This window comes from Diceros bicornis, chromosome 4 (assembly GCF_020826845.1).
Source record: "Diceros bicornis minor isolate mBicDic1 chromosome 4, mDicBic1.mat.cur, whole genome shotgun sequence".
Taxonomy (NCBI): Eukaryota; Metazoa; Chordata; class Mammalia; order Perissodactyla; family Rhinocerotidae; genus Diceros; species Diceros bicornis.
The window spans coordinates 72,180,374-72,207,782 of NC_080743.1; the positions used below are offsets into that span (position 1 = coordinate 72,180,374).

At 47.1% G+C, this 27,409-nt stretch overlaps 1 protein-coding gene across 1 annotated transcript in view; it reads left to right on the forward strand.

Moving 5' to 3' along the window:
• UCK2 (uridine-cytidine kinase 2) overlaps positions 1 to 26,532 on the forward strand; it is a 76,287-nt gene extending 49,755 nt beyond the window's left edge. The window contains exons 2-7 of the mRNA XM_058539724.1: positions 6,136 to 6,295; positions 7,129 to 7,225; positions 11,788 to 11,930; positions 18,511 to 18,608; positions 21,059 to 21,107; positions 22,596 to 26,532. Of these exons, the coding sequence (XP_058395707.1) occupies positions 6,136 to 6,295; positions 7,129 to 7,225; positions 11,788 to 11,930; positions 18,511 to 18,608; positions 21,059 to 21,107; positions 22,596 to 22,735 (687 nt within the window). The 3' untranslated portion in view covers positions 22,736 to 26,532. The remainder of the gene's footprint in view (positions 1 to 6,135; positions 6,296 to 7,128; positions 7,226 to 11,787; positions 11,931 to 18,510; positions 18,609 to 21,058; positions 21,108 to 22,595) is intronic.
• The last annotated feature ends 877 nt before the right edge of the window (positions 26,533 to 27,409 follow it).

Sequence of the window (27,409 nt, forward strand, 5' to 3'; positions counted from 1 at the left end):
TAATCCATTTAACACACATTTGAGTGAGCCTCCCAGGTGCTGAGTCCTGCCAGGCCCTGGGAATAAAAGCTGAGTCACAACTGGTCCCCGTGCTCTAGGAGCTCTTAGGTTATTAGATTAACCTGTGGCTGCTTTTTGGCATCTAAGACACTTTTATTACATAGCAATGTAGTGTCTGACTTAGATCTTATTTATTTGTGGGTGTGTGTGTGATGGTGGTAATTGTATTGTAATTGAGCAATGCTTGGGTTCTGGGGTCATCCATGTCCTCAAGACTGGATGGCCTTAGAGATATTCCCAGGGAAGCATTGAGTGACACCTCCGTATTGGCTGCCACACAGTTGATTTGATCAGGAGGGGAGTCAGCAGGTTTGAGCTTTGTTCTCTCTCACCCAGAGCAAATTGCTGGTGCTTTGGTTTTCTCATGCCTGTAAATTAGAGCTTCTGAGCTGGGGGAGAGCAACCCCTGCCCCCAAAGGAGTGATGTAACGTCTGGGGGCCGTGCTGGACCCCATATAAGTTAGTGGTGTGTTTCTTACTTAATGATAGTGATGGGGAAAGCCACTGTCAAGAGTAATTGAGGTGACTTGTACACAGTCCCAGAGTGAAGGAGCTGGATGGGGTCTTCCTGCCTGAAGAGGCTGTCTGGCCTTCTGGCACTGTGAGCTGCTGGGTGGTGAGTTCAGGGCAGGTGTTAATGGATGTCCACCACCCATTCTGAAGGGCGGGGAGGAAGTGATGAATTGATGTGCCTCACCTGGAGCTCTCTGGCGCTTGTAAGCCCTGGGCTGTGCGGTTGCTAGGTTTCCTCCATCTGAACAGCCCTCCCTCTGATTCTGAAGCAGCTCTCAGAGTGGGACGGACGACTGGATGGGATTCTGAAATTGTGGGCAGCATGGCCCTTAGCCTATACTCTTCTGTAGGGTTGCCCATGAGAATACCCGCCCGTTCCCCTGGGGACACACCCAGCCTGAAGCTACTCTGAGCTGTCCGGTTCAAGCTCCGTCCAGGTTCTTAGCAGGTAGGTGTTGGGGTGGAAGGTTCTTAACAAGGAGGCTATCAGAGCTCAATTGCCCTGTTTGTTTTGTTTGTTTTACCCATTCGGCAATACTGAAAGTGGATGAGAGATCTTAAAGATTAGATCCTGGAAGACACACACACTAGAAATAGCACACTAAGATGATGTCTAGGCTGTCTGAGCCACCTCCTATGTGAGAATCGTTTTAGAGAAATATACATCCCGTAGCAATTTAGGTACCAGTGCAGACTCAACAGCTGCCCTGCGAGCTGGAAGGGCCCATTGAGTAGCTATTGACTGCTCCTGGGGACTTCCCGGATGGGAAGTGACTCTGAGAAAGGAAGGAGTCTGGCACATTGTTTAGCACATCTGGTGGACTGGCCTGATTGTGAAGTTGAATGTTGGCCTGTTCACAGAATTGCAGTGCTGGAAGGAATCTTAAAATCATTGTGAGTTGCTCCCCATCACTTGTAGATGCTTATGAGATTTAGTCCTACAGGTTTTTCTTCAGAGAATTCTCTGGGCCATAATTACTGGCTCCTAACAGCTGGATTCTTATGAACATAATCCAAATTTAGGTTCCAGATACCTCCAACATATGTGTATATGTGTACATACTTTGAGCTTCTTTTGAATATACAAATCACTTGCCTGCCTTTAGTTATATGAAATTCAATGAAGTTTAACATAAATGTTGACTTGAATGATGCAGTGGGACAAAACAGTATTATATTTCTAACCAATTCCCTCCATGTCTCCCTTCCCCCATCATTGTTCTCTAGAAGTGGAGTAACTTTATGGAGAATATTGGGGCCCATGCCAAAGCCTCTTCAGTTCTGGAATAGAGAAGAGAGTTGTGTATTTGGAGCTAGAAGATCTGTGGTTTGAGATGCAGCTCTGTGACCTTGAGCAAGTCATTTAACTTGATTGATTCTCCAAGCTTCAGTTTTCTCATTAGAAAAAAAAAGATAAAACAGTAACATCCTGTTGTAATGGAATTAAATGAGCACAATGTCTTCAAAATGCCATACAAGTGAAGAAATTGTAAATCACCTTCACTGATTCTTCTATATGATTTTTTTTTCTCTTTTCCTAAAGATAACCTCATATTGACCTGGTCTTAACTTTGTATGCAGACAGCAATCCACAGTCTTAGCTGGTTGATCCCCCCGACCCCACTTTAAAATAATGTCCTAGAAGTGGCAGGGACTGAATATATTCTGGATGCATCGCACTGAATATGGAGACATTATGCATAATTAAGCCTAGCCCCAGCTCCAGTGGGCAGTATCAGTTTGCCTTTGAGGTGCCTCTAGTAAGAGGGTGGGCTCAGGATGGAGTTGGACCGCTCAAGTTGGAATCCTGGCTTCACTGCCGCCCTCCTTGGGCAAGTCGTTTAACCTCTTTTCACCTCAGTCTTCACCATCAGTAGAGTGGGTATATTAATAATTTCCATCATATATGGTTGTAATGTATTAATGAGATAATTTAAAAATGTGGAGCCCAGTACCTAGCACATAGGAAGAAATTGCCCATTACACGTGGATTCTTATACTAATAATAATTATTATTTTTAATTGTGGTAAAATATACATAACATAAAATTTACAATCTTAATGATATTTAAGTGTACATTTCAGTAGTGTTAAGTATATCCACACTTTTGGGCAACCAATCTCCAGAACTTTTTCCTCATGTAAAACTGAGACTACATCCATTAAACAATTCCCCATTTCCTCCTCCTTCCAGCCCTTGGCAACCTCCATTTGACTTTGTTTCTATGAATTTGACTACTCTAGGAACCTCACATAAGTGGGATCATACAGTTTGTCTTTTTGTGACCATAGTTTTTTTAAGTCTTAGCCCACCATAGCAATCTCACCCTCTCCCATTTTTCGTATTCTATAACCTCATGATTGCCTGCCTTGTCGAACCCTCATCATTAATGAATTATTTCCTTTCGTAAGGGAACAACACACTACACAGCTCCATTTCATTCTTTTAAAGAGCGCAGGATTAGGGAAAAGGGAAATTAAAGTGAAGGAGACATAAAAGGAGGGCATTAAGTAAGAAAAAAAACCATTCATTCACGGCAGCGTGAAGCCTCTGTAGGGCTCCTTCCTCCTGATTGTGTGAAAATTCAAACCTACACACCAGTAGAGAGAATAGTATAATGAACTCCCATGTACCTGTTGTCCTGATTCAACAGTTATCTCGATTTTTGGGGGGGCCCATTTTTAACAAGTGTGGGGAAGAAGAAAATATTAGATCAATAACACTAGAGGCAAGTGTTTCTTTGCTTGTTCGCGCAGCGAAGTTTGTTTCCTGAGTGATAAAGGGTTTCTTCTATCTCGAAACTTCTTATTGCCTTTAGGTTGAGGAAAAAAGGAACCAGGATTGTATGATTGTAGGCGAGTCGTGTAATTCGGTTTCCATATCTGTAAAGGATAGCTCTTGTGACTTCTAAGGGTGGCTGTAATGGAGCACTTGGCCTAGGACCTGACACCTGATAAATAATCAGTGAAGATGTTAGTATTTGGGGATGCTGCGTCTGTGGAAAGAAGAATCATCAACCAGGTCCTTGAAAACATGGGACCGAGACATGGCAGCTGTGGACCAACAAGACAACCTGACTTTACCCTTGATAAAGAGAGTTGTGATAAGCACTAACTTTCTAGAATTGCACCTATTGTCTGCTCATTAACCCAATTTTATTGGCCATTGTATAGGTTCTGTCCTCAGTTGTGCCTGGGTTAAGGAAAATGATTATTTAATGCAAAATTAAGTAGTACAACCTCTTTATATGCTTTTTATGGGGGCAGTGGTGGGATTACTATTCATAATAAAAAAAACATTTAGTAGGTTTTAACTATAAATAAAAAATTCCATGATTTGAATAACCAGATACATTTTATATATCTGGCTCCATAAATCCCTCTTTTCATTTTTGTTCTTTGGACTTCTAGAAAAAATTCTATCTACTGGTAAAGGCTATAGGTATAAACTTTACCCTCCTATACCCTTAGGATATAAGAAGTAGATAGAAATTAAGAAAAGGAAATTATGGGCCTACACATCTTTAAAAACGTATAGTTTATGCACTCGTGTGTTGCTTAACATTGAGGATACTATCGTTCTGAGAAATGTGTTGTTAGGAGATTTCGTTGTTGTGCGAACACCATAGAGTGTACTTACACAGACCTAGATGGTATAGCCTACTACATACCTAGGCTGTATGGTACTAATCTTATGGGATCATTGTCATTGACCGAAAGGTCATTATGTGGTGCATGACTGTAATTGTATAGAGCCCTTGATTCTCTTGTATTACTTTCATTTTTGAATCTAGTTTAAGACATGAGTTTCATCTTCCTATGATTTTTTCTTTTGGTGACATATCTGCTGTTTCAAAAATCCTAAGTAGTTTTAAATGCTTTTCTCTGTTAATATGCAAAAAATGTCATAAAAGTAAAATAGTTTTCAAATAATCAACAACTGAGTCAAAGTATTGTTCCTCCAAAGATCCTTATTTGATTGTGTGTCACAACTTGTACAACAGAACGTATTGTGCAAAATAGTTTAATTTGCATTGACTAATGCGACAGGAATGGCCAGTCTTCCTTATGCTTGGACAAATCAAATACATGGGTTTCTAAGAATTGTAACTTTTAAAAGTTTCCTGGTTTTTGCTGTTAAAGTCAGTTGGTAAAATAAGTTTTATACTAAGGCTCCTAAGACTGAGCCCGAGTAACCTCTAACTATGCTAATTTTTTCATCTCTTGTAATTAGGTCAACCAGTTCCATAAAGGAGGCTTGGGTTATAGCTTCTAGAGGTTTTGTAATGTAGACATTCTTCTTTTTAACTAATCTTTGTATCAAGTGAAAAAAAAAAGAAATGAGTTATTTGGTAATGACAATCCTTCACTATCTCATGCTTTTGAGTGCCTGTGTTTTTATTTATTTTTTAAATTTTTAGTTATTTTTTTTTTGTGAGGAAGACCCGCCCTGAGCCAACATCTGTTGCCAATCCTCCTCCTTTTTTTCCCTTTTTCTCCCCAAAGCCCCAGTAGATAATTGTATGTCATAGTTGCACATCCTTCTAGTTGCTGTATGTGAGACACCGCCTCAGCATGGCCTGACAAGCAGTGCATCAGTGCACGCCCGGGATCCGGACCTGGGCCTCCAGTAGCAGAGTGCGCGCACTTAACCACTAAGCCACGGGCCTGCCCCTGAGTGCCTGTGTTTTTATACTTTTCCTTTACAAAGAGTGTGTGTTATTTGAGATACAAAGAGTGTGTGTTATTGGAGATACAAAGAGTGTGTGTTATTGGAGATAAAAAGAGGTAGATAGGTGTGTTACTAGCAACACAACATGAAGCGTGTGGGTTTGAGTTCCTGTGGAACTGGCATCCCCACTCTTTGTTGGGATACCACTAGTTAATTTAGGTAATGACGCTGCTTGTGTTCTGCATCACTCCAGCTCCGTAAGTGGTGACACACATCTGTGAAAAGGCCACGTGGTTTACTGTGAGGGTGAAGAAGTCCACGGCCATGGACTAGAGCAAAAGAAACCAACAGAAGTAGCATGAAAGCCACGACCTTGGCCTTACTACTAACTAGCTGAGCTCTCTGCTGTGGTTTTTGACTCTGTTGACACAAAGAGATGTGCAGGGGCTGAGAGATGTCCCATGGATGCCCAGTCACTTCATGACCCAGAGGCCCTTTGGCCTATCTACATCATCAATGTGCCCTCTTTCCACTTCCTGCTGCCCTTTTTGTATATCTATGCCAGGGCACAAGCAGGGAAGAATAAATTAGTGTAATCTTTTATTAGTGGCTTTGGGAAAGGATTTATGGAAGAGGAGGTAGAAATTACTGCCCTCTTTTCCCCTGCCTTCCCTGCGGATACCTGAGAGTAATAAGTTGTGTTAGGGAAGGGGAAGAAGAGACTTTGGGACACCCAGACCTCCTTCTCAGCAGGCGTATCCTTCTGATCCATCATACAAGATGGTAGCCTTTGGGTTCTTCCTTCTAAAAGCTGTTCCTTAGGGCTTGTGCATCAGCCTGGTGACTCTGGACTTCCCTGTATTCCTTGGTGTTCTCTTCTTTCCTTACAGTCTTCCGTTTGTGCTAAGATTGTGCAGCTCCTTGGACAGAATGAGGTGGACTATCGCCAGAAACAAGTGGTCATCCTGAGCCAGGATAGCTTCTACCGTGTCCTCACTTCAGAGCAGAAGGCCAAAGCCCTGAAGGGCCAGTTCAATTTTGATCACCCGGGTAAGTTGGGGAATTGAAGGAGTATGTGTGTTTGTGGATTGAGGAAGTTGCTTAACCTCTCTGAGTCTGTTTCCCATTTATAAAACAGGACTAATAGGTACCTACAGGGTATGGTGGGGCTTATATGAAGGAATTTTGCAACACATCATGTAGTGCTTGGCTCCTTAAATACTGATCGAATCTGTGTCTGAACAAGGGTGACTCTGTATGAGCCTGTTACTCAAGATGGGCCAGACACAGGATAGAACATACACAGCTGGTTCTTCTGCCTCCTCTGATCTGAAGCAGCCTGTGTCACAACCTCCCCCACCACCCTGCATGTGCACGCACATAGCGTGTGTGTGAAACTCACTGACCAGCAGAAACGGAGATGGATGGTCCAGGATGGCTATCTGAATGACTTTTGCCCTGACAGTCCCAGATCAGCACACTGCCCCTTTAGCTGGTTTGAGTTGCTTATCATTGTTGCAATCAAAACTTGTTGGCGTGGTGCCTGCTGCACTCCCCTCGTCGTGAGCATGCTTTCCAGGTTAACATGCCAATTCCCAGGACAGCAGCTGAATTGAGAGGGAGGAGAGAGGTGTCTGAGGCCAGGGATGCATTATCAAGGGAGAAAAAAGAAATCCACTTCTCAGAACTCATTCATACATTCTGTTTTGAGACACAGAGTTTGCATTCTGCTTTGGGTAGAAATCTGGCTTTTGAGGGGGGGATATGCTTCTCTAGGGTGTGATATACATATGTGAAACACAGGTTTGTAGGGATGTCCTGTGCATGATTATAGGAGAAATCATTTTAAAATTAAGAAACATTTTAAGTTTGCTTTCCTTCAGATGCCTTTGACAATGAACTCATCTTCAAAACACTCAAAGAAATCACCGAAGGGAAAACAGTCCAGATTCCCGTGTATGACTTTGTCTCCCATTCCCGGTAAGTGAGCTGCTCTGGGCTGGGGATTGCTACCTGTTGCTCCCCAGAGCATCCCCATTTCTCGAGCACCAGGCCTCTGTCCTCCCACTGTCCGCTGCCCGCTGCAGCCTGTCTGTGAGGGGGCAGTGGCAGTGGCGTGTGCCATGGGTGTGCACGGGTTAGAGAGTTTATCCAGGTGCTTCCTGGAACAGTCCGGTCATCACCTTCCGTTAACACTGAAGGATGGGTTCATGAATTTGGGCTCAAGTCAGGGACATTTGTCCTGATCCACATCCCCGAACTGTTGTTCCTGGAATAAGATATAAGGGGGTGGGGCAGAGGAAGGGCAGGAAGAAGAACAAAGAACTATTCTTTCTGCTCTCTTGGTTTACTTGGGATTGGACTGTGTGGAGAGAGTAAGGGCACTGAGGTTGCCAGAGACCAAAGACTAAACCCTCCAGAGAGTTCCTCAACCACATCAGACCAGTCCTTTCCATTTATCTGTTTTCACGCTCCTGATGAGGAATAGAGGATTGCCTTGACTTCAATCTCATCTCCCTGCCCTCTGAGTGGTGGGAAGGGCCTCCTGGAGGACTTCACTCCTGCTGGCCGGACCCCACGCTCCTTCAGAGCTGTGCAGAGCTCTCTGCTCATTCTGTTGTCTTTGGGACTTCCCAGGCCGACTCAAAACTCTTAAATAGTATCTTGTACCACGTGTAGATCCTTCCATAGTCTGGACTAGTAATTGCTCAATAAATGTTGTTTTTAGCCATGGGCTGTTTTGAAAGTTTCTCCCATCTGCTTTTCATTCTTCCTTCCTGGATTCCATTCTCTCTTGAGTTGGGTTTTTTTTTTTTTTTTTTTTAAATGAGAAATTAGGTCTCTTACATCTTTTGCTACCAAATGTTTCTATAATCAAAAGCCCAATCTTTATCTCCCTGTGTGTTCCTTTAGTACACATCTCAGGCAGCCTCTAATGCAGTAAACCTCACACGTTCTATGCCTGTCTCACAAGCCAGAATTTGAGGGTGTGGCAGAGATTTGGTTAGAGGAGGAACAAGAGAAAGAGCACACTGAGATGGAAAGCCAGGCTGCTTTGGTACTCACCTTCATCCCTCACCAGTATCTTCTGGAGCACTTCCTATTATGGACCAGAGTCTACTGTGATGGAGATTCAAAGTTCAAGATCCTCCTCCAGCATCAAACCACTACAGACCGTGCAGGAATAAAGAGGTTTAGTGTAGAAATTGGAGCTAACATGAATGATGAAGGGGCTGGGAGGGTGAAGATCTGGGAGGCTGCAGCCAGAGAATCAGAGAAAATAGTCCCCACCGACTCAGCCTGAGGCAGTGGAGAAGAAGCCAGGGTTCATGGCAAGTCCAAGAAGCTGCCGCATCTGAGCCCACAGCCTCGAGGTGGGAACTTGTGGAGTGTCTGCAAAGTTTCCTTGCTGGCTATTATGATCTAAAAATTACGGATTTTGTTTCACTTCATCTTCTAAGTCTCTCATTGGCAAAGTAACCTAGGAACCTGTGGGGAAAGGGATTCTGGGAATTGTAGTTTCTAGCCTGTGCAGGGAGTGGTGGTAATGTCAAGTTGACAAGAGACAGTCTAGCCCACTACCTCTCAGGTCCAAGGCGGGGCACTGCTACAGAATTAAAATGCAGCATGACAACGAAGGTAAGGGCCTGTGGTGGAGTGTAAGGGAGGGAGGCAGGGCTGCGGTATTTAGAGTAGGTGGCATAGAGGAGGGGATACTTAAGCTGTATATTGGAAAACATAAGAAGTTGTTGAGGAAAGAGATTTCCAAGGTAATGGGTAGGGAGGCATTTTAGGGACAAGCTTGGTAGGGAATTGCAGTTGGGTGGGTGTGGAGGGATGGGACTGGTGTGTGGGGAGAGCCGCAGGAGAAGAAGGAAGCTGGGAGTTAGGCAGGCCTCAGATCAGGAGGGGCTATGGACGCCAAGGCCAGGAGTGCAGATGTGTTGGCAGTAGGGAGCCACAATGGCTGCTGTGTAGGATTGGAAGGGTCATTCTGGTGACAGGAAGAAAGGATCTGCAATGCTATTTGTGAAGCCCTTGGAGTAGCCCAGATGAGAGACCAATAAGGGCCTGAAGTAAGGCAGTGGACATGAGGGTAGTTGGCAGGAGTCAGGACCTGACCAGCGTAGAGTTGAGGGATGGAGGAGAAGATGAGTGCCTTGTGCTGCACCACCTCCATCAAGTTCATGTATTAACCAAAGAAACCCCAGCAGAATTCCCATCCAGACATGTTTCACTTTTTTCTCCTGATTCCTTTCATACCTTACATTTTAAAACTCTGTTCTTCAGTGGTCCACAACCCATCTCTTCTGTGAAAATTTTCCTGCCCCCACCACCCCCGCACCAGCAATACCCCTAACTCTCAAGGGGCACTCATTAGGGACCCAGCTCTTCAGGGTTAACAGATCCTGCCCAACCCATGGGCCTTTCGTGGTGACATACAAACAAATGTTGAACTAAGACAGAGAAGACACATATCTGCTGTAAATACCCTTCTCTGGTCTTTCCCTTCCTCATAAGTGAAATGAGAAGGTTGGACTTCTCTGATAGTTTGGGTTTCGTATGTGGACTTCCCAGCCACGCTCTAAACTCTTAAGCTGAATATTGCACCGGTGGCTCCTCTCACATGCTGGGCTAGTAGTTGCTCAATAAATATTTTTAGCTCTGAGCTGTTTTGAAAGTTTCTTCCACCCAGACCTATGTGTGGACTTGGGACATGATCGATTCCAACTTCTTTGGGCACGAACCACAAAGCAAGCAGTTGTGTTCTCCTTACTTTCCCAGGATTGGAGAGGCGTGTCTGTTGAGTTGGAAAACCACCTATTCCTTTCTAGTGTTGATCAGTTAGGCATCCTGATCAACACTTGAGGGAGCGTCAGTATATGTAAACCCAGCATGGTCCTTGTGCTCTCCGTTAGTGTGTTTTTTACATGGCAGCCTGGGAATCCCAGACACATGTTTTCTTTGCTTTCCAGCAAAGCCTTTCTCATCCTCTCCTTGGCCCAGGGCGGTTGCCTGGAGTCGCTTTATTTCACTCACTCATTGATCCATTTCCCTATCCATTTCCCTTCTGGACTCTGCCCAGTTTGCTTCCTTATCCTGAACCACAGTGGGCAGCCTGATTCCTGGTAGCTGACATTCCTCTAAACTGGTGCTCCTCAGCCCTGGCTACACATTAGAAATACCTGGGGAGCTTTCTAAAAATATCATTGCTCTGGCTCCACCCCAGACTAATGAAATCTGAGCCCCAGGGGGATGGCGTCCAGGTATAAATATTTTTTCAAAGCTCCCCAGATGATTCTGTGTACATCTGGACTTACACCATTGTTCTAGAGAGTCTCCTAATCTTACGAACCTGGTCCTTTTCTGCTGCATATTTTGCCTCCTTAGTAGCTTTTCCAGCAGTGCCTGCCTTAGAATTTAGGCAGAAACCCAAGGGTCTGAGCTAAGAAGGAATCTGAGAGTTTATGGGAGGGAAGTTCGAGTGTCATCCTCTTTAGTTGGCGGCTGCTTCTGACCTCCCTGTGTTTGCGCAGATAAACCTATTGTCTTAAGACTTTAAAAAAAGTTGTTTTATTTTGTTTTATTCACAGACATTTGCTGGTCCACTAGTCGGGGTGAGTAGTGAACCTTGCAGTGGTACTCATTGCTTCCCTTTCGGTGAATTTTGAGCAAGAGTCAGTAGGTGACGTGCAAGGTAGTTTTAGGACAGATTCAAAGGATAAGAATACAATGAAAGTTGAGGCGAGGCGAGCTGGATCCAGCAGGCCCCATTTATCCATTTAGCAATGTTTCACCCCCCTGGCTTTTGAAAAGTCATGTTTCATTAGTATCTGCCTTGGGCTTCCCACCCCTGTGGGATAGATGGATGAGGTAATGTGTGTGCTTGCTTTGTTGATAAGGAAGAGGAGCTCTAGGGAACTCGGGGACTGACCCCTGGCCACAAAGCTGGCCTGTGGCGGAGCCAGACCACACAGACTTCGGGAGTCTTTACTTCCACGTAGAAGTTTTCTCCTCTCCATCCTCTTTTCTGAGCTTTCTTTTTTCCCTCTGTCCCTTCCTCCCTCCTTCCAGCTGCCTCAGGATTGGAGGAGGAGGGAGTGGGGTTGTTGGGAGAAAACTGTGAGTTTCTGTTTTTGAAAGTTCAGAGTGTTAGGTTCCATAAATGCCAGGCCTGAGAGCATTCCTAGAGACGCCTTCAGAGAAAAAAAAAGCACATCTGTTTTTGTCTGTCTTTATTCTTCATTCAACAGCTGGTTTTTTCTCCCAAGGAGAAGGATGTCTGCCCTTTGTTTCTGCTTTATGGCAAAAGCCCAGAAGAACTGGTCAATGGAGACCTTTGCCCCAGCCGTGATCGCCCTTTTTTGGGTCTTTGGTGGTGGTCTGAGGGCTCTATAAGGCTGTGTTAGCTAAACCCTTGCAGCCCCACCCTAGGTCTGAGGGGGAAGGACCCCAAGCCCCCAGCGTGCTCTTGCTTCTGTTCTCCTTCTCCCTCTCTCACCCTGCCTGGCTGGGCCCGTCATCTGCTCTGTGCTTTGCAGGAAGGAGGAGACGGTCACTGTGTACCCCGCGGACGTGGTGCTCTTTGAAGGGATCCTGGCCTTCTACTCCCAGGAGGTGCGGGACCTGTTCCAGATGAAGCTTTTTGTGGACACAGATGCAGACACTCGGCTTTCCCGCAGAGGTGCGTTCTCAAAGCCTTCGGTGGCCCTGTTGGTGGCCTGCCACAGCTCCCTGCCCTCCCTGAGTCTGAAGCCTGTGCTTTCCCTGAGGTGGCCTTGTGGCCACGTGGCCCAGCCCAGCTGCGTCAGTTCAGCCCCAGGGTGTACTGCTGCCCAAATGTTTGGTGATGTTTGAGAAGGGGTTAGTCACTTACTGTTTTGGATAACACAAGACTTGTGAGATCACGGAGATGAAATAAGAAGTTTACATTACGGTTTTGCTGGAAAAAGGTTTGATTAAATGCTCAGTTCCTTCTGATTTTCCCAGGCACCGCAGTCAAGACAAGAACAACCGTAGGACATCTGTGGGCAGGAACACCCTGTGCCTGCAGTGCTGGGCACCTCATCCTACCAGCCTGCTTCTCTAGCCCTTCATTTTCCAGAAAGCTCTATGGAGGTTGTGTCACTCTGTTCAGTTAGCTCCAGAGCAAAGTCGGTGGTTCCCTCTGCAGGCCTTACTGAGCATGGGCCTGTGTGAGACCCTCGTGCCTGTGTACTGAAGACACAGGACTGCTTGTGGGTTGGGGAGCTGAGCTTGTGAATTCAGCTCTGTAGGACACTGAACAGAGAGCTTGTTTGCCCTAGAGCGATCGGGAGTCTTCAGGAGAAAGAGGGGTAGGTCTTGGATGTGGTCGGGTGATGGTGTAGGCAACCCAAGAAGGTACATGGTGCAAATATAGACACACATGGCTTGTTCTGACAGGCAGGTGGCTGGAGTTCACAGAGGGCTATATGAAGAGACACGAGAAAGTAGCTTGGGGCAGGTTGTGGGGACTGAAGCTTCCAATTTGGTTCCTACTGAGGGCTTTTGAGCAGGGCAATGACGCGGCCTCAGATCTCTTTTGGAAGATTATTCTGACTGGGGAAATATAAGTGAAGACTGCAGCCAGGGGGACTGTTTTGCTGATCTGGACTACAGGTAGAGCTGTCATCCGTAGATGGTGGGAGGAGGATGGAGAGATGAGGAGAGATGAGAAAGATACCCACAGAGTTAGAACTGACAGGACCCAGCAAAGGCAGTGGGGTGGCGGTGACCGAAGAGAGGAGTGGAAGGTGACTAAGGCTCTGAGTGTCCATTATGCGAACGAGAAGCGAGACACAGGAAATGACAAGGCTAGCTCCTGGTCACAGAGCAAATCATTGGCAAATTCAAATTTTGTAAGCTCCAGTCTCAGTCTGTGAAATTTTCTCTTCTCGGTTCATGAAACAAATTTGTAGTTTATCCAATTCAGTACTCTCATTGCAGGAACTATAAATGGAACCAGCAGAATATGGAGAAACAAGTCCCTGGGTTTTGCACTCCCAAGTAGTAACAGGATCCACACTTTATTAGTAAGATGGAGCTACATTTCAGCTCCCAGGTGAGTGGGGGAGAGGTAGGACTCTGTGACGAAAAAAAGAAGGAGAGTGAGAAGCCTGTATTCTAGTCCCAGCAGAACCTTCAGCCAGCTTTGTGACTTTAGGGGCTCTTGTGACCTCGCAGGCTTGGGTTTCTTTATGGGTAATATGAGGGAGACAGGCCTGTTTTTTAGGGTGTGACTCTGGCCAGTTGAGACTTGCGTGGTCGTTTTTGATAGATAATTGAGATAACTGAGCCTGACAATCCCTCATGCATCTGCTCCAGGACCTGGTTTATCACCTGAATCCACAAACCCAGGTCCTGCCTTGGTTGATCTGCTCCATGTCCATAATAGCTTGGCAAATTAGGGAGGCAGCATGACGCATTGCGGGAAAAAAGTTGGAGTCACATGAACTGGACTTAATCCTGGTTCCACCATTTGGTAGATGTGTGATTTGGGGTAAATTATGTTTTAACCTCTTTGTACTTCAGTTTTCTATTGGTTAATCATCTAATGATTAGTAGTCCTGGGGTAGTTGTGGTGATTAGAGGTGATGCACGTAAATGCCTGGCAGTGCATTAGTCAATACATATCAATGTGGTAGATCAGAAATCTGCTTCACCCGAGGTGGTAAGATGTTGTTCTGTTTTTGTTTTGTTTTGTTTTTTTTGTGAGGAAGATCAGCCCTGAGCTAACATCCATGCGAATCCTCCTCTTTTTATTTTTTTGCTGAGGAAGACTGGCCCTGGGCTACCATCTGTGCCCATCTTCCTCCACTTATGTAGGATGCCACCACAGCATGGCCTGACAAGCGGTGCACTGGTGCGCGCTCGGGATCCGAACCCAGGCCGCCAGCAGCGGAGCGTGCGCACTTAACCTCTACGCCACGGGGCCGGCCCCTGTTCTGTTTTCCTGAGTTTCCTTCAGGGCTGGTGAGAACCTCTTGAGTGGTCACATCTTCAGGAGCTGGTGACATTGGGCTGTGCCATCGTTAGTCCAGCAGGTGATACTAAGGTCCCAGGGGATGCAGTTATGCTTGAGGAGGAGGGAGTGCAAGGCATTGCAAGAGAAATTAGAACCAAAATTGTGTAGTGGCAATGTCCTTGGCAATCAAATGAATCTTGGCCTCTAAATCAAACAGATAATCATAGTGTAGATTAAACAGAAAATTCTCTCTCCCTTTCTTGTACTGGGATCCTTATGTGAAATGGGGGAAAGACTTGAGGTGATGGTAGTCCTCTCTGCGGGTTTCTTAGGGTCAGTTCTATAGCCCCTGCCTGCCCTGATGCTCCTTGCTGCTTTCTTCTTTCAGATCTGCTGTCTTTTCATGTCACCCACTGGAGAGTCACTTTCCTGGTGGACTTGTGGGACTTTTCCACGTTCTCTCTCTACAAATTAATTCTCCGTCCACATAGGACAAGAAACATGCCTGGCGTGTACTTTGTCGGATGGGAGGGTGCATGGTAAGGGTGAAGATGGGTTGGTCAGGAGCAGCTGTTGGGCATAAGAACGTTCCTGGAGTTAGCCCCATGGTTTTACCCATCTGTGTGTCACACCCTCCTGGGCATGTGACCCTCACATTCCAAGTTGACCATCATGTGGGAGAGGGGATCTGCCTTTGAGTTCTGCAGCCTTGGAAAGACCTCTTTCCCCTGGGGACCCCTTGTACTTCTAGAGAATTGGTTTCCTTTCAGCAGTACTTGCCTTCTCCTTCCCTCTATGTGTGTTATTTACCCTAACCCACCCTTGAATTTGGGGACAGGGAAGAACTGAGATGGGGGACTAGGACTGCTGACACCCAGGCTGTCTCCCACCATAATTCTCTGTGCCCAGTTCACATGGAGTTAAGGCTGGGGTCTTGAGATAGTCTGTCCTTTTACTAGAATAACACATTTCCTCAACTGATTTTAAAAGTGAATTGACGTAACCATTGAGGAATTGTATTTATTCGGGGTCCTTCTAAATAGTCTTGGCTTTAGCTGACCAGAAGGAGCACTGATGGATTTGGAAGGGCTGAAGTGGAAGCCAAGCAGGGAAGGTGGGTAGACTCGTAGTTTCCTGCCCTTCACTCCTCCTCTGAAAGGGCCCATCCTGACCCAGCAAATGTGCTGGGGTCAGAGTGATGGTGAGGGAGCCAGTTTTGAGTCTCTCGAGTTTCCGGTTTATGCCAAGACCTTGTTCTGACGCAGTCCTTGGCTTGGCCCCGTTTCCTGACTGTGCCTGAGGAGCAGGGCGTTTCAGCGCAGTACACTGGCTGGCCCTGTGTTGTCCTTGGCTCAAGGAGGGGTCTCGGTCTGTTTAAGGTGATAACTCGATGGAAGCCTCTTGGGGAGCAGAGGCGGGCCATGCCTTTTGATTTTGCACGTTCCCGATGTCTGGGCAACATTCTGACCCATTTCCTGTTTCCTTTTCCAGGGTGGAAACTGTAGGATGATGACTCCTCCCTGTCTTCCCTGTGTCTCCCTCCAGGCTTCCCATGTGTTTGTGCCCTGCTGACCCCTCCTGCGCTCCCACCCCCACCTTTCCAGCTGCTCTGCAGGCTCCCTGCTCTCAGCTGGGTCCAACACGCTTCCCTGAGTTCGTGGTTCCTGCCCTCCCAATGGTCTCCCAATGGTCTGCTCTATCAGGAGCTATCCCCCTCCTGAAGCTTCCTCAGGTTCTGTTGTCACCGTAATCATCATAGAAGCTCAGGTTTATTGAACGCGTGTGCCCGCCGCAGTGCTAAATAGAGACTTTTATGTACATCTCTCTGTATTCCTAAGGAACAACTTTATGGGAAAGGTATTATTATTGCCTCTATTTTACAGTTAAGGAAAGTGAGATTCAAAGAGGTTAAGAAACTCATCTGAGGTCACAGAGGTCGTGGTTAATGGGTTCAGGATTCAAATCCAGGTCAGTTTTGCCCCTATTGCTCCAGATGGTGGAAAAAGAAGTGACTTTTGGGCTCCTGAGCAGCCTCAGTGTGACTCACCTGTGCCACCTGCTTTCTCCCTGGCCCGTCCTCACTCCAGTGACGTAACAGGTAAAGCTATCAGGTCTGCAAGATGGCAGGGAGCTGCAGGCCCGGGCTGAGGGCAGTGGAGAGCTATGAGAAAGGAGCGTGCGCACATGTAGGTGCGTGCTGGGGGAAGGACGAAGGTTCCTACCATGCTAAAGCTGTCAGCAGTTGTGTGCAAGCCATATTCTTGCGAAACAAGCCCGGCACCAGGCTTTTGCAGGGCTTATAAGTAAAAGCTGTCTAAGTGCAGGCGCGTGTTTGTTTTTTCCCAGCTCTGATAGCCTTTTGGTCTGGCTTCCTTTTTTCTTTGGACTTTATCTGGAGACGTGTGAAGAACTGGAGGCCCCTGTGCTGTGTGTTTTGGCCGCGTTGAGCTTGTTAGCCCCGTGTGCCAGAGGCTTACGAGGGTGAGCCACGTGGCAGCTCTTCGGGCTCCTCCTTGGCCGAGTCTCCCTGGCAGAGCTGCTGGGGCAGCCAGAGTAGGCCCTGTGTCGAAATATCCACAGAGACTGTTTCCTGGCTGGGGAAGGCTCCGCCGCTGGTCTGGGTGGGTGGGTGGGTGGGAAGGATTCCGAGGCTAGTCCTGACGCATTAGGAACCAACCAACCATTTTATTACCAGTGCTCGTGTGGGAGAAACCCTTGTAAGTCGAGGAGCTGGTAGAAAAGTCAGGTGGTGGTAGCACTGGGATCTGACTGTCTGGAATGTGGTCTTCCTGACAGTTTCCTAGTCATCTGATCTTACAGACGTCGTGCCAGCCTGGATCAGAACCACAACACTTGCCCTCTTTCCTGCCCCCCCCCACCCCCCGCCGTGTGTTCATGCGCACCCATGTGCGGACATAAACATGGAATTATTTAGAAGCATGGCTTTCCAGAAATTCACTCATAGGTGTTCCCTATGTTTGTTTACGGTGCGTTTCATCCCACGCTTGAGTCTGCATCCTGAGAAATGGTCGAGAGGAGCCCAGGGGCCATCGCAAGTGGTTGTAGATGGATGGATGGGGTGAAAGATTTAACAGCTCATGGCACTAAGATTTAAAACAAATCTCCTTCCAAACTCACTGCTGAGTTTGGGGGAAACTGAGGCTCAGGGAGGTTCATGTACAGTTGTAGAACCAGTACTCCAGTTGCTTACATGGTTATACCCTTTTCCATTTTTTTGACAAAAGACTATTCTTTTTTTTTTTTTTTTGAGGAAAATCAGCCCTGAGCTAACATCCGTGCTAATCCTCCTCTTTTTGCTGAGGAAGACCGGCTCTGAGCTAACATCTATTGCCAATCCTCCTCCTTTTTTTTTTCCCCAAAGCCCCAGTGATAGTTGCACATCCTTCTAGTTGCTGTATGTGGGACGCGGCCTCAGCATGGCCGGAGAAGCGGTGCGTCGGAGTAGCAGAGCGCGCGCACTTAACCGCTAAGCCACAGGGCCGGCCCCCAAAAGACTCTATTAAAAACAGTGTTTGATGAAAGTCCTTGAATAACAATGCCCGAGAGGAAGAAGGTAGAAGATGCTGAGTTTGGGTCAATCTGGGCTGCTTCAGAACTCTAGCACACAGGTTCCTAAACCATGGTTCTCTCGTCTTTCCCTAAATGGTTATCTATTCGCAAACCTCTGGAGGTCAGCAGGAATGGCTGACCACAGCCGGACCCTCCGCCTGCCTTCCACCCCACAGGGGCTGGAGTGTGGGTGGGAGCCGGGCGTGATGGGGTGGCACATCAGAAGCAGGTCACTGGAATGCACACAGGTAAGGTAAGTGCGTGCAAGGGGACAGGACCGAGGTGAGCAAAGGAGGAAGTCTCCCGGCAACCCGCCCCCTTTGGCAGGAAGCCCCACCACCTCTCTGGGCCCCGTCCACTTCCTGCTAGGAGCTCTCCAGAACTGTCCTGCTTTTTTTGGTTCACAATGAAATTTTATTTGGGTCACATGGTGCTTGAAACACGAAGACGGTCGGCCTAGGCTGGACAGCCTTTTGCCTCAGAGAGCATTTTGTCGTAGCCGAATTTGACTGTAGTGAGACATAAAAATGTAATTTGTTTTTCCCGAAGCTGCTGCTGACCTGCTCTTGGCCAGGTCTCTCAGGAATCCGGCTTGTGAATCATGCAGAGTCATTGTGGAGCCTGTGTGAGCCTGGTCTGCCTCTTGGAGGGTGGACCTGTGTTGGCTCATGCACCATTTTCTTGATTCTTGTTTTTCTTTCTCTTCTAGTATTAAGGGACATCAGCGAAAGAGGGAGGGACCTTGAGCAGATTTTATCTCAGTACATTACGTTTGTCAAGCCTGCCTTTGAGGAATTCTGCTTGCCAGTGAGTTGGGTTCTTGGTTTGTTTTTTGTTGAATTGACCATTTAAAATTTAATCATACAAATAAAGGTATGCAAATTGACGGTGCTCCCCAGCTTGAATCTCTTTCCTCTCTCTGAGCAACCCTCTCTCCTGAAGTCTCAAGAAAGGACAGCCTGTGGCTCTTGGGGTCCTAACACTGTGTGCTCTGGGAGCTCTGTCCTGCCACTCTTTTTCGGGGTAGCCCTTTAGGATCCTGCTGTCTAATTTCCAGCAAGCTCTATGCTTCTTGCTTTGGGCTCATGATGTGAGACCCTTTATTGAGGGTGCATCATATCTAAGGATAGACTGGACCATTTGGATCTTCAGAAGGTCTGTGATGGTTGGAGTGTTGGGGCAGGGAGTGCTCAGCTACAGGGTATTCCCTTCTGAGTCTCTTCTGCCACTACACCTGAGCCCTGCTTTGAGCCTGTCTTTGGCCCCTGTATAAATTCCCATTTGGGAAGCATCGAGCCATGCTGGAATATGCTTCCTAACTTCCATCCTGGCACGGACTCATTAGTCCTCCCTGTGGCAGCTGGGAACTCTCTAGTGAGGTGGCTTTCAGAGAAGGAAGGTTGGGGACAGGGGAAATTCTCAGCTTTTAGTGAATTAGCCCTCAGCCCAGGAAACCCCTCAGCTTTCTAGGGTAGACAGGTGAATGTTGAGAGAAGGCAGCCAGGGACAAGAGGTGTGGAGTGGTGGGGTTGTGGTGGAGGAAGATGTGGTTTTGGAAGGAGAGGTATTTAATTCAGGAGACTCCTACACCTGTGTCAGGTGTCTTCTCCAGGTTGGCAAAACCATTGGTCTAACTCCCTCATGATTTATAATTCAGGTCTGAGACCCAGCAGGAGAGGTGGGGTGTTAGCCTGGTCTTGGGCGATATCTTTTGGGAGACTGGAGTCTGTGAGGGCATTGAGAAGAGGTGTAGAGTGAGGCCGAGTGTGGGAGTTTCTCTGCTTCTCCTAATAATTAACTTCTTTCTTTCTCCTCTCCTGGAAAACTAAGATCCCAAACCGCCTTTGTTTCTTTAAGTATGTTAGTAGGTTTTGCGTCAAACCAGACTTTTGTTTCAGATGGGGACTGGCGGACTTTGTGAGTCAGCCTGAGTATGTCCTATTCATTCTCCTGGAGAGGATCGGGTTACAGGATTAGGTTTCTGGGAAGAGGGCAGAGGGGGCCAGGACCTGTGAAATTCTATCCATCTGTCCATCCATCTGAGGACCTCTCCTGCTCTTTTTAACTTAATAATAAGAACACAAAGTAAACTTATTATTGGACATACATTAGAGTTAACTACCAATTTTCTGATGTTTAACTTAGTTATAATAGAGCTCAGAATTCTGCACAAACATTTTCTGGGTTGTTTCTCCTTGTTCCCACCATCTAGCCACTCTGCTCAGGGAAGATCAGCTCATTCCCGTGTGAGCCAGGAGCTTGGACCTGATAAACTGTCTGCCTAGGTCAAGTTGGGTTTGATCCTGACACACTTACTTGGGTTTCAGCAGTTCTTGTTTGGAAGCTGCACAGAGTAAAGATGCCCACGTACTGAAGGCGTTGTTCATGTGGTCCTACCCTAAACTTAGGTTATACACCAGGACACAGTTATTTGTAAAATGGTCCACAAAATCTCAAACAATTAAAAAAAAAAAAGGATTATGTCTAATCATGGCCTTTAGAAAAAACAATAATGTAATAACAGAGCCAATGAAAATGTCATCAATGGGGATTACTTTTTCCGGGTTTACGCTTGTGCTAGAAAGACTGTGTGTAGAAGTCCAAGGTGAACTGCTCCCCCTTTTAGTTGGGGTTTTTCTTTTTTTGTTTCTTTTTTTTGAAGATCAGCCCTGAGCTAACATCCATGCTAATCCTCCTCTTTTTGCTGAGGAAGACCGGCCCTGAGCTAACATCTATTGCCAATCGTCCTCCTTCTTTTCCCTTTTTCTCCCCAAAGCCCCAGTAGATAGTTGTATGTCATAGTTGCACATCCTTCTAGTTGCTGTATGTGGGACGCGGCCTCAGCATGGCCGGAGAAGCGGTGCTTCGGTGCGCGCCCGGGATCCCAACCCGGGCCGCCAGTAACGGAGCACGTGCACTTAACCGCTAAACCACAGGCCCGCCCCTGGGTTTTTTTAATTCATATTTTTCCTAGTGGGGAAGAGGCAATTACGTGTTTGGTTTCAAAGACCATGTTCTCTGTGCAGGTTGTAAGCTGACACAATGTTAAACGTCAATAATCAGAACTCAAGAAAAAGCTGATTTATTATGATTTAGATAAAGTGGATAAAAAATATTCCGTTTGAAGCCTCAAGCTGCCGCCCTCTGGAATCGGTAGTGAGAAGGCTGGCCCTTTCCCCATATTCCCTGGGAGAGGGCCTTGGGCCAGTTTCTCTCTGCACTCCTCTTTAATGCAATGTAAATATCTTTCTCCACAGACAAAGAAATACGCTGATGTGATAATTCCTAGAGGTGCAGATAATCTAGGTGAGTCTTCGTGGGGTGTCATCCTGTGGGGCATTGCTTCTGCTCTTTGTCAATCATACTTCGGGGCAGGATGTGGTGACCAGTCAAGGCTCTATGGATGTGCTGACCCACTAGGCTGCTATTATGAGCCAGAAAAGAATTTCTACCTATACTTCTGGCCTTGGGAACAGGCCCCTGTGAATATGTATGTATGTATATGAGGGCAGATGTGAACTTGTGCTTCTCTGGCAGAAATCAGAGGACTGTAGACTATCTTCTACTGTCATTCCCAGTGATGACACTTGGACACCTTGTATCTGAGGCCATTTTTTTAGTAAAAGCAGATTTCCTTCTTAATCTAATTTAGAATGACTTGCCATCAAGGTAGCCCTTCCTAAAGGGAGTGGTTGCTACCACTAGTGCATTTACTTATTTGTTTTGGCTTGTCCAGGAGGTAGGAATATCTTTGGACATAGGCATAGTGAGGCAGGCTTGATCTGTAAGAAGACCCTGTTTTCTTTATAATTTATTAGATTAAAATTAATTATTTTAATTAATTAAAAAAATAATCATTATTAAAATTATTCTTTATAAATTTATTATAAAATATAATTTATTATTTATAATTTATATAATCTTTATAATTTATTTCAGTTTTTCTCCATTTAAAAAGTTTTTATTTTTTTTCTGAGTCATTTGGGAGTTAATCACAGCAATGAATATTTCACTCTGTATTTCTTAAAGATAAGGGCATTTTCATTCATATCCACAGTGCCATCATCACATTCAGGAAACTTAATATTGATAAAATCTCTTTTGACATTTTTGAGGAGTACAGGCCCATTGTTTTGTAGAACGGCCCTCAACTCGGGTTTGTCTTCATGTCCTCATGATTGGATTCATTTCATACAATCTAGAGAGTACCAGGGAAGAGACGTTGTGTTCTTCGTGCATCACCTCAGAGAGCTCTTGCTGATTATCCCATGTCTGGTGATGTTAATGTTGATAACTTCCTTAGGTGTATAACTTATCTCTAATGCTAGGAAAAGAGAGTCCCATCTTTTTAATATCTTTGGAGGAGAGGCTTTCTGTGGGGTCGCTCTACTTGGGATGAGGAGCTGGTACGTTGCCCAGTGGAAGCGTCTTACAGCTAGTTGATGGTGTCAGAATGAAGACTGGTCCTGACGTCTACAGAATTTTGATTGATTGCTTTCATCCAGTCGTGACTCTGATCATCTCCTGATAAGAAGCCCATTCATTAAGGGTTTACTGTGTCCCAGGCGTTGTCTGTTGCACTCTAAGAACTCTCCTGTGAGGGAGGTCATATTAGCCACATTGGAGGGTTGGGGAGTTGGAGTGACTTGCCTGCAAGTGGCAGAGCCAGTTACCTGGAAGAGTTTTTAGCTTCTGGTTCCTGTGTGCCGTTCCATGCAAATAGACACACAGCCCTACACGTGTGCTCCCATCCCTCTGTGCGTCCCTAACACTCCGCTCGTCTCTGCCCCACAGTGGCCATCAACCTCATCGTGCAGCACATCCAGGACATCCTGAACGGAGGGCTCTCCAAACGGCAGACCAATGGCTATCTCAACGGCTATACCCCTTCACGCAAGAGGCAGGCTTCAGAGTCCAGCAGCCGGCCGCATTGACCCCCGTCTCCTTCGGACCCTGGCCCCTATCTTCAAGAGACAAGAGGAGGGGTTAGGAGGCACTGTTCATCTGTACATATGGTTTCCTATGACATTGCTGTATTTAAGAAAAGACCATGGAGATGAAATGCCTTTGATTTTTTTTTTTTTTTTTTTTTTTTTGTACATTGGAGCGGCAGAATGAAACAGAACTTGACCCTGAGCTTAAATGACAAACTGTGCCAACTACTACTGGTGATGCCTAATTATGAATCCAACGTGTAACCAGTTATAAATACATATATATATATAAAAGGATCTATTTTTGTGTAAATGTACAAATACTGTAAAGCTGTTTGCCATAAGTATTTTGCAGGAGGACCTGTACTTGAGTGTTTTGGGACTGGAGCTGGAGTCTCACCAAGGGGAAACTGCCTGTTGTGTTCCAGGTGGGGCCAGCTCAGGCGTCTGTGTGGGAGACGGGGGTGAGGAGGGAGGCTCATGTCTCATTGCTCTGAGTACCTATGGGACTCGAGGGGAGTAGAGTTGGGGACCTTTGGTTGTCTTCCCTACCAGATGCCGCCTTCTTGGAGCAGAACTCAATGATATGTCGATGATACTCTTTTCTTTTTTTCTGAGTTGAAATTAGGCAAGACCTCCACTCAAAGATCAAACTCAGGGAAGAGGCCCACTGAGGAGAACAAGTCTTCTGCGTTTTCTTCTTGGCCTGCGCCCGACCTCTGGCTGCTTGGGGAGCTCCCTAACTCCTTTCCTACTCTCCCCCTTCTCAGTCTCTCCAAAAGCCAGAGCTGCCTCTCTCTCCTTCCCTGATGGGGACTTGATGGGGTTGCTTCCTGACAGAATGGGGAAGGAGGGATAGAACCGTGCCTGTTGATGTCGGAGGAAACCCTGGTTTCTCCTGCCTCCCAGGGAAGTCAGTGATCAGATCCCTTGGGCTCTTTCCTGGATTGTGGAGTGCACAGTGGCCCCTTGCAGCCTGGGCTTGGATTGAGGACCTCTGCTGGCTGAAGGACAGCTGGCAGCCCCTCACAGGGTGGGAAGAGAGCTCTGCCTGTGTAGGGAGTAGTCTCTTTTGTTCACCGAGGCGTGGTGGTTTACAGCAAGATGAGGGTAGCGTGTACCTTTCAGCAGCGATTGTCACTAGCAGTATCACAGGCAACCTGATTTACTTACTTACAATACTGCTGCCTGATATGGTGGCTGCTTGGTATGTAGAGCAGGGAAGAAGAAAGAGAGTATTTAAGTCATAGTTGGAGTCTTAGGTTGAAAACATTTGGGGTGAAGAATTCCGACTTTCCCGAGGGCTCCCTCTTGTTGGAAATTTCCTTCTTTGCAAGAAGTACAGATTCCTCAAGATTCTTGGTGGAGGGGTAGAGGAAATGGGGGGACCAAGCAAGATCAAGGAAGTATGATTATAAGTCCTAAAGCCTCAGCTTTTAAGTGCAGAAGAGCCAGAGCCTTGTCATTTCCATGTTGACCATCTCAGTGCCTGGCAGGCTATGCCCTTAGTTATTCCATGTGGCTGCCACTGCCTGGAACATTTTGGGGAACTCTTCTCCTTCCTTTGCTTTCATAGGCCGTTGGAGCCATTCAGGTAAATCTGATGCCATTACTCTCTGGTCACCCTGAATTGTCCCCTTAGACCTCAGCACCATCTCGTTTGATTCCCCTTTTCTGGTCTCAAGTTGATTCTAAATTCTGTTTTGCTGTTTCAAAAAATCAGACATGATCTCCATCAGAGCTTTGCCACCCCTGAGACATTCAGGAGACTGTGCTACAGGCTCTGGAGGGAGCCCCCAATGGCAGCAACCACCTGGTTGGATCAAGGGAAGGCTCCCGAGGTGCCTCCTTTGAAGGCCGGTACTCATTGGGATGGATAAGTTCTGGAGTATGTGTTTCAGAATCAGTATTTGTTATCTTTCTAGTCATGCCTTGTAGGGTTCTGAGATGAAGGGTGGGTGGCAGGCCTGGGTTAGGATCCTGAGGATCCAAGGGCCTCTTGCCTTGGTGGGGCCTGTGTGTGCTCAGGAGAAGCCCATCCCCATGTAGGGGGAGCCCCGGCCTTTCGGTGGGTAGCACGCTCCACTTTACTTGAAGCTCCCAGGTGCCAAACCATTTAGTGCCTTGGCTGTGTATCCCACTGCCTTGGAAGATGGATTCTTCTCATCTCTGAGCCTTGACTTACTTAGCCGCTTCCTCATCTACCTATGGTGTTGGGACCAAGCCTCCAATGTCGCTGAGTAGCCCAGTGCTAGCTGGGCAACAACTCTAGGGCTGCCCTGCCTCCTGGTAGAACCATCATCAATTCTTGGTGGCTGGGGTGGGGGCACTGGGCCATGCTCACTGGGCAGCGCTGATGACTCCTCTGGTTGTGTGACACACTGCGCCTGAGGCAACGAAGGGCTGGGAAGCTCTGCCCCTCTATGGCAACCACAGCATTTGGCCAACAAGTATCTGGTCTTGAGCTTTCTAAATGACAAATCCTGGACTTGATATTTTCAGAGCTCTCTGATTCCATTGGAGAGTCAGGGGAAAAATCATTAGGCCAGAAATCATGACACGAGTCATCTGGGTCCTCTGCTGTCCAGGGAGGAGACACCGATGAGCAGACTGGAGCAATGTCGGTTGTGTGTGTATGGGAATCCCTTGGCTTCAGAGCCACCCAACGGCACTTGCTTCTCCCTTCCTGCCCAGGTATTGTCCGTGGACCAAGTGTTTAGGACACAAGCATCCAAGCTGTGTCATGGGAAGGCCTGGCCTCACACTCCTTCACGCTAATGGGGCTTCTGCTGACCCAGGTTTCTTTTTTTTTGGGGCAGCCTGAGACCAATAGGAACAGAGAGGTGGGAGTCTGTATAAGGAAGATGCAAGTGTTGTGACCCCAGGTGTCCTTTGATTTGGAGTGGATAGGGTGAGCCCTCGAAGAGGCGGTGGTTAGACAACAGGATCTCTGAAGAGCAGTCTGGGGCAGGGTGGGAGAGAAAGGTCTCCAGTTCACCCTTCGGAACCAGTTGTTCCTGCAACAACCCGCTCTGGCCTTGGCGGCTAGGCGGTCGTATGTACACTGGCTTCCTGCCTCTCCTGGGCTCGGAATTGGACACTTGTCTCCATGCCCAGGGTGGGCTGCCAGTTTCATTAGGCCACTAGGTCAGGCTGAAGGCTCGCACGCTCCTCAGAGCTGTTGGGAAGCAGGAGGGACTGGAGCCCAGCTCGTTTGTGCATCACCTGCTTTGCTGCCCTTGTGCAGCTTCCTTGACTTTGCAGCCTGGACCTTTGCTAGCGCCCAAGGCCATTGGAGGGAAAGAGTAGCCTCTTGCAGGAAAGAGTTTCCTCTGCCCTGAAGTCTCCCAGCTGCCTGTCAGCCATTCCAGAGCTGTTCTGGGAAGGGCCGACTGGACTTCCCTACCATTCCTGCTCTTCACCTGTGCTTCGGGTGGAGTGGGGGAGACAGTCGTGGTGTCAGATGAAACAAGGGAGAGAGAGGTTGGAAAGATCATCATGGAGTCAGGAGCTCCGAGTCCCCTTGGATCTTTTGTCTCTGAGCCCTCTGCTGCCCTGCTTGGGCCAGGTACCTGATGTGGCTGTCAGCTTCCTTGCTGCCCTTAGAGGCATGAGTGCCTAGCCGGTCCTGCCTCAGGAACAGGGTGAGTAGCTAAAGCAAGACTTAGGCTTTTTTTCCTTCTTTCAGATGCTTGCTCTTCTCCTTTTCTTTCTGCTGCCCTGCCTTTATTGTTAGTAGTTAACGGAAATGACCACATACTATGTACTTTGCTGTAAATAAAGACTGAACCAAAAGAGCCAGCTCTTGCCTTCTTTGTGGTGCTTGGAGGAGGCGCAGTGAGCGAGGTCAGCGGCTGTGAGGGCTCAGTGGCTGGTGGGAGGGGAGCTTGCTGAGTGGAGATGGTTACGCTGTCGCTAAGCCTCGCGATCCTGGGCTAGTCAGCTGGCGCAAGATGAGTGACTTGCACGTTTCTCCTCTGTCCCTTTTTTGGAGACTCTGTTCTCTGGGATGTTTGGGCTCCCTGCTCTCACTGATGTCATCTGGTTTATGCAGTCTCCTCCCCCATTGCCTTCCCTGGGCCGTTCACTACCCCTTCCTCAACTTCTATGCTCAAAACCAAAACAAAACCTAAACAAAGTAAACTTTTGGGGGTGGATGGAGGAAAGTTTATGTTATAACAATGCAAACAACTTCAAATTGAATACACATACATATGAAAAGTGATTACTCTGAATACATCTAATTGATATTCATATATCAGTCAATATAGATGTTCATATATCTCCCCATTTCTAGAAGACCCAGGTCATTCACCACTGAGGATTTTAAAAGAATTGGCTTTTGTGCTGTTCTGAGCACCCTAGCCCCCCACCACCTCTCCACCTTTCTCAGCTTCCCTTTCATCCCTTCCCCCACTGCCTCCCAGGCAACAAATGACCCTCATTATTGTGCAGAGCCACTGCTCTTTCTAGCGACTTATTCCACTGGCAGGTGCAAACCCATCAAGAAGTTCAGCAGATCCAAAGGATTTAAGAGGATCCACCTTCAGAAGGCTGCTGTGTTTTTAAATAACACTTAGGTGTCTCTGCAAGAGCTGGTATTATCAAGTGTGACCATCGTCCTCAGACAAATGAAGACACTGTGAGTCACAGAGTAAGTGGCTTGCCTGGGTC